This window comes from Cygnus olor, chromosome 1 (genome assembly GCF_009769625.2).
Source record: "Cygnus olor isolate bCygOlo1 chromosome 1, bCygOlo1.pri.v2, whole genome shotgun sequence".
Classification (NCBI taxonomy): domain Eukaryota; kingdom Metazoa; phylum Chordata; class Aves; order Anseriformes; family Anatidae; genus Cygnus; species Cygnus olor.
In genome coordinates this window covers 49,236,898-49,243,711 of record NC_049169.1, presented here as the reverse complement: position 1 = coordinate 49,243,711, position 6,814 = coordinate 49,236,898, and the positions used below count along the sequence as shown (strand labels likewise).

Sequence of the window (6,814 nt, the reverse complement as noted above, 5' to 3'; positions counted from 1 at the left end):
TTTTTTTTTTTTCTGCAAAAGTAAATTCCCATCTGTAGCTTTCTGGTCCTCTAACTGAAAACACAGGAAATATTCATGTCAGTAAATGTTAGTAGACTCAAGGCCCACATTGCTTGTTATTTCCCAAAAACTTCTTCACTGTGTTGCTTGCTGCTCTCCTACATGTGGATTCAGAAACATGGCATCATTGCTTTTCTTTACACTGTAGATACTCTGATTTTGCGATTAGTTCCCTTTATTTCTTAATTTTATTTTTCAATACTATGATATAACCCAAAACAGTATGTCCATATATATATATGTATAAAATATGATTAAAAAAATAGCAGTTTTCATAGTTTTGTCCAAATCTATTCTTTGTTCCAGAGATTTAAATAAGTTCCAGTTTAAGGAAGCAGTAACAGAGCATTAACATTCTTTTTGTATGCTGGTTTAAGACACCCACATAGAGGTAATCTCCAAAATTTTTAAGTGTCACAATGTATACACCAAGTAAGGGAACTTCCTGACAAAACAGTTTTGAAGGAAATCATACCACATCTTCCATGTATCTGAGAAAGTAAAGTGTGGTGTTTAACAGGCAGGGTCATCAGCCTTCTGTAGTGCCTGTGTCCAGACTGATCCTCAGGCTCTTAGGGTATGTTAACAGTGCTTAACAACCAGAGCAGGAAGCAGGGCAGGAGACTAAAGGCTGGTTTATGTCACCTTATATGTATCCATTGGTGAGTTTGGCTGTTAGAGTGTTTGTGTTGAGTTTAATTCAAACACTAAAGCAGTTCTGTGCCTTTTCAGGGAGTGCACAGAAACTTTATTCTAATACAGCTGGAACAGCTGGAGCATTAGGATCTGCTGCCTCTGCACAACAAGGGTGATATTTTATTTTAAAATTTATCAACTACTTTTAGTTTTACTATTACATTTTGACGATGATATACTTAGTATTTGATATCGCACAGTCTGCGTTTTTCCTTTCACAGTGTTTTCTGAAGTTGTCACAAGTACATTCCCAAATTATTTTTCTCATTATTGAATAAATTACTTCCAAGTAAAATAATACCAACTACAACACTTTGGTGGTTTAAAATTTATGAAGAAAAAAAAAACAAGCAAACAACAACAACAAAACACCAACACCTTGAAATAGTTTGATGATGATGGTGGAAAATAAGATCCCTTCTTTAAAAAGACACAGAGATGTAAGCGAAGCCCTGCAGAAAAACTGACTTCAGAGCAATGTGTACTTTCAGAGAGGATGAGAAAAAATAAATTCACAAGCAAAACAAAAAGAATATTTGACTGTGGACATGCAAAAAGGTTATTGATTCCACAGCTAAACACTCTGATTTGCATGCTCTCCCCCTGCCCCCCAACAACAAAAGTACCAAAGAAAACAACATCAACAAAGCAAACAAACAAAACCACCACCAAGAACAGCAAAACACAGCAGCATAAGCATGAGAATTCATGTAACCTCTTTTCATAAATCCTCAAGACTCTCTTTCCTCCTGGTTTTCACAATTCATGAACAGCAACTTTGTTACTGTGCTTCAGTGACACTAGGTGGCACTTCAGAGTAGAGCTAGGATCAGAAAGACTTTTGTAATCTTTTCTGGGTATTATGTGTATGAAATTAAAGATGCATAAAAGTAATGTTAGCCTCAAACAGAAACAATAAATCAGATTTTGGGGTATTTTACATATAAGACTAAGAAATATCCAATACTATCTGTCTGAGAAAAATAAAATAAAATAAAATAAAAAAATAAAAATAAACAGAAAAGGATTTTAACAGATTTATTCACTGTTTTAGGTTGAAAAAGCGAGGCTATGGAACAAATATCTATTGCCAGACACTGTATTTAGAGGATTTGAGAAGCAGTCCAGGGAGGGAACTGAAGAAAAACTATAGGCCTGGAAATCAGAGCAATGTGGTCTGTGAAGTATTTGATCTGATACTAAGGATTTAAAAGTTAATCCTTTCCTGGAAATTAAATTAGATTTAATGTCATTTATATATCAGTAATCAAGTACGTGGTCACTGTCCATAACCAGGTGGACTTTAGAAGAGACAAATCAGCTTTATTGTGGCCTATAAAGCAAGCATATATGAAGGGTTTAATTTGGAGGTTTTCTTGTTAAGTTTTGAAAAATAAAATTATTTACCTTTATTTGGTTTTGCTAACATAAAAATGTATATATATCTTAGGAAAATCCTAAGGCTGTGGGATATCATTAATTATTATAATAATAATAATAAAAAGGGGGGGGGGGCGGTGACAAAGGGAAGGTTTCTACAAAAGCAAATAACAACTTCAAACATTATCATCAAGCTAAAGTAAGGCATTAAAAAGGTGAAGCATTGCTTCTTCAAGATATTGTCTTTGTTTCCAACTTATTTAGTCAATTCAGTGAGAAATTAGAAAGAGATTTTTTTTTCAGTTAAAAACCTCCTGCAAGGATTTTAATGAGCATTCTAATAAGATTAATCTAATAAGATTAATGAATGAGGGAAAAATGATTCATTTAAATATCATAAAACAGTAGAAAATATTGGCCATAACTCTGAAAAGGCCTTTGAATGAGAGGAGATGAAATTGAAGCTTTTATTCAGGTTTGTTCCTAAGTGCTGTGACAAATTATTGGCATCATTAAAGATGACAAAAACACATTTTTGTCTAATTTTATTACTACGTCTTCTTCATCATAAAATACAGTTATGACAAAATATGTCTTTAAAAGCAAAAAACAGGCAAGGTGGGGTTTTGTGTGTGTATGTGTGTATCTTTTTATTATTTCGTATTCAGAGGAAGCAATAAAAAGTTGCTGTACAGCAGTTAAATCCTTACATCATTCTTGCAGCTGAGGATCTGTCACTATACCTTCGTATTCTCATATCTCTTGTTTTCACCAGCTTGAATTTTCAGATTATGAGGATATGTTTTTGGATAGGCTTCCTAGAAGAATCTATCCTAAAATCTGAGAGGTGGTCATATGTTTTGCCTGTAGTGATCCTTCTGTGGTCCAGGGTTGCAGGAGGGGCTAGAATACCTCAGCATGCCCCAGAAAACAAGTATTTTATTCCTTTATGGGAACAAAATGAGAGTAATCCCATGTTTGATGTGGTTGATTACTATCTTCATTATTTATGAAGGGACTGGAGATGGACTGTTTAGACTAAAGTTTTTCTATTTTATATCTCATTTTTTTCTACCTGACTGTTTATACCTTATTGTAAGCCCTTCCCTTCCCTTCCCTTCCCTTCCCTTCCCTTCCCTTCCCTTCCCTTCCCTTCCCTTCCCTTCCCTTCCCTTCCCTTCCCTTCCCTTCCCTTCCCTTCCCTTCCCTTCCCTTCCCTTCCCTTCCCTTCCCTTCCCTTCCCTTCCCTTCCCTTCCCTTCCCTTCCCTTCCCTTCCATCTGTTCTGTATTTAAAAAAAAAAAAAAAAGTTTTAAAAGTATTGGTCTTCCCACTGCTTTGAAGTCTTTGCAGATGCTGCATGTAGGTTGGACCCAGTATAGGGTTCTGTCAGTTACATATTGCAGAGTTGGCTGCATTATTTCTGGAAATTAAGAGCATGTTTGCCTTCGGAATTGATCAACTACGATGATCTTGCTTGAGTCTCATGCTATAGGAATTACTTACTGTCTTTTATTATGGAGAACTGGGAATAACGAAAATCCCATTATACTTCCAGTCCTTTATTGATGGCAGAGAATGTACTATATGAGGAATACCTAGTGCTTAAGAATAGAAGGCAAGTAAATTTGGTTTATTGGTATTGTATAGCTATTACACAGGCAGAGGAGGACCATTTTCAGATATTTTCCTTTGGACTTAAAGTTGCTTCTAGTTTGAAAGAACAGCCTTAGTCTGTAGAGATTTTTAAAACTATGGAGAGAAAAAAGGGAAGGTTGTATACATGTTCACATGAAGCTTTATGTAATAGGTTATTTGTATTGTTTTTAATAAATATCTTCTTGTAAGTTGTATCTGTTAATTCGAATCATGTGCATATTAACTGTGAAATTCAAGCTAAAAAAGGCCTATGTCCTCTATTGAAATGCCAATGCTTAGCTTTCTACATGAAGTCTCTCTCAGTAACATCAGAAATACAACTAAGAATCAAAGGGTAAAACAAGCAAACAAACAAACTAAAACCTGCTGATTTTCTGTAGGGTTTTCCCTCTGGTGACAGAAGGATATCATATACTGTCAGTTTTATAGATAATAACACTCAGAAAATGTGAAACCCAGAAGAAAATCAGATGCAAATGTTGGAAATCATTAGTTTCCTCTTTAAAACAAAGGTGCCAACATGCCAACACACTGTTTCTGTGTAATGGCTTTAGTAATTCATTATAATTTCCATTTATTTATTACTTAAATAAACTACAACTATAAACTATATTGACTTTCTAAAAAAAAAAAAAAAAAAAGAAGAAGAGAAAGGAGCTTTCACATAACCTGTTCTTACTATAGCTATCACTACATCAAAGAGGTTCATTTTTTCTGGACTTAAAATCATAATTAAAGTTATGATACATTATGTCATGCTGTCAAAACAGAAAATAAAGACAAACACTTTGGAGTTTGCCTGTATTACATTATTCTTTAATATAAATGACATATATGTTTTACAAATTAGAGAGATTGGCTTTGGAGAATTAAGAGGCTGCAGAAGATTCTTTTAAGGTGACATTTTGATTGAGTATATGTTTAGCTTTGTAGATTGACAGTAGAAATGTGCAGCCTACCTTTGATGTGCTTGCTACCCATTAGAATGTGTTGAAGAATCTCAATTTGCAGAGAGCTTCAAATCATTCTCAGAAGATACTTCTACAAATGGTGTCCCAGCAATGTCCAGATAGGCCTTGCAGTTATTACACTTTGTTTTTATTTTTATTTTTGCTATTCTTATGTTTTTGCTCATAATTTAAATTCCACAAATCCATCAGATGGGGAGCCTGCATATCTCTACTCGACAGTTAAAAACAGTGTTGAAGAACCCAAATCAGTAAATGATGATGACGAATGTACAATGTAGACCAAGTTAACAAGGAATTGTTACTATTTTTGCTTTAGATATATACACGGATTTCTATCAATGGCCAAACCCTAATACCTTTGTCTGCAAAGCAACCTTACTGAAGTCAGTGAAACTGTGACTAAGATAAGAGGGATTATCCCTAAGGAAATTTAGTAATTGAGCTCCAGACATAGGTTATAGGTTTTGTACTGCAGACTACTCATTATTTTGTTCACTAGGATTACGTTAGACTAATCCTGAATAGCAATGCTCTAAAAGAATGGCAAACTTAAAAGAACTATGTGTACAATATGAATTTATTTTTATTTTTCCCAAAATAATGACATTAGCAACAATTTTATTTGCCTTTGCTAAATAGATACATTCAGAATTAGCTTAGTATTATAGTGATACTTTTAAACCTCCAGGGCTTGAAATAAATTTAAAGGAGGTAACTCTCACCTTCTCAAGTCTCAAAATGACTTGAGAGTCCTTTTTTCCTCTATTTGTCTTGTGTGGCTATAAAAATATGCTCAATCACTATCTTTTTTTTTCTTTTTTATATATCATAACTTGACAAATATTTACTCCGAATCTCATATACAGTGGAATCTGAAAAACTGTAGCATTCAGCAAACCAAAAATTACCACAGAAAGCATGCTGGAAAAGAAGGCTGAAATAAGTCAGTTTAAAGCACAGTCAGTAATTCTTTTTTGATGGCATGTTTTATCTTGTAGATCTGCAATGATTAATTTATTTTACATCAATGGATCATCTCCACTTTGCAGTAAAGTTTCTGGTATTTGGCATTGTTAGCAACAATTTTTTGAACAGGCCTATTACAACAAGTACTTTAGCTGAAATACAACTGAACCCTATCTTTAGAAATCTATTTGTAATTTCCAATCTGTATTGCAGAGCGTTCATGGATACACCGGAAAGCAGAGGGCTGGATTTCCCAGTATTGCACAGGGTTGCTGAAGAGACTCACACCGGAATAGGTAGCCTTTTTGGTGTTGTATCCAAGAGGGCAAAAGTCGTTGATACCAACGGAAGCAATTTTGTTGTTATGAAGATAGACCACCTAAAAAGTATAGAAATGCAGAAGTGAGAAATAAAGCTTCTGTGGCAAATAACATAAATCATTTGATGTCAAATATTTGGTTAGCATTGTGCAATACTGTACAGACTGACAAAATATCCACTTTTCCAAACAAACATTTGATTCTTCTTACTTTTTGAAATACCTAGATTATACCAAATTAGAAATAATTTCTAGAGAAAAAGCAGAAATCCTGCAAGGAAGTCCAGTAGTAATACTATAATTTGATTGTACTGTAACTGAAAAGGGAGTCAAATGTGATATTATTAATATAGTGCTGTGGTTCAGAAGCATGTGCTGTATATAAAAATGTATTTGGTGTTGATTGGTTTCTCTCCAACTTTCACTCTCATGACTCCAAAAATAATTACTAATGATGATTAAAAGGGCTGATGGTTACTTTGCTCCAGAGAAACTATTTCTGATGGGTTTTCCCAAGGTAAATTCAGGCAGCGTTTTCCATTTTGGAGTCTTCATTCTTGTGGAGTTTTCTTTACTGTAAAACCTTAGTTTAAGTGAAGACAGATTTTAACTGGTTCCATAAGGTTATATTTCTTGCTGTTCAGTTACACAGGCCTTAAGAATACTACTGGTTTGAAATGTATATTTCTTCTCTCTGCCTTCCTGAAGGCATAGTTTTGTAGGATACCAAAGGGGTGGTTCTTGGGAAAAGTTGAAAAATGTCA

General features: G+C 34.2%; 1 protein-coding gene and 1 long non-coding RNA gene across 2 annotated transcripts in view; one reads left to right on the top strand and one right to left on the bottom strand.

Annotated features, from left to right (window-relative positions):
- Positions 1–612: 612 nt before the first annotated feature.
- LOC121070466 lies at positions 613–5,673 on the top strand. Its single transcript, XR_005820094.1, has 2 exons — positions 613–5,125; positions 5,200–5,673. It is a non-coding gene; the product is annotated as an uncharacterized LOC121070466 (long non-coding RNA).
- The window catches only part of DCN (decorin), a 37,953-nt gene continuing 36,465 nt past the window's right edge, over positions 5,327–6,814 (bottom strand). Inside the window, exon 8 of the mRNA XM_040557638.1 lies at positions 5,327–6,110. Coding sequence (XP_040413572.1) covers positions 5,916–6,110 — 195 coding nt within the window. The 3' untranslated portion in view covers positions 5,327–5,915. The remainder of the gene's footprint in view (positions 6,111–6,814) is intronic.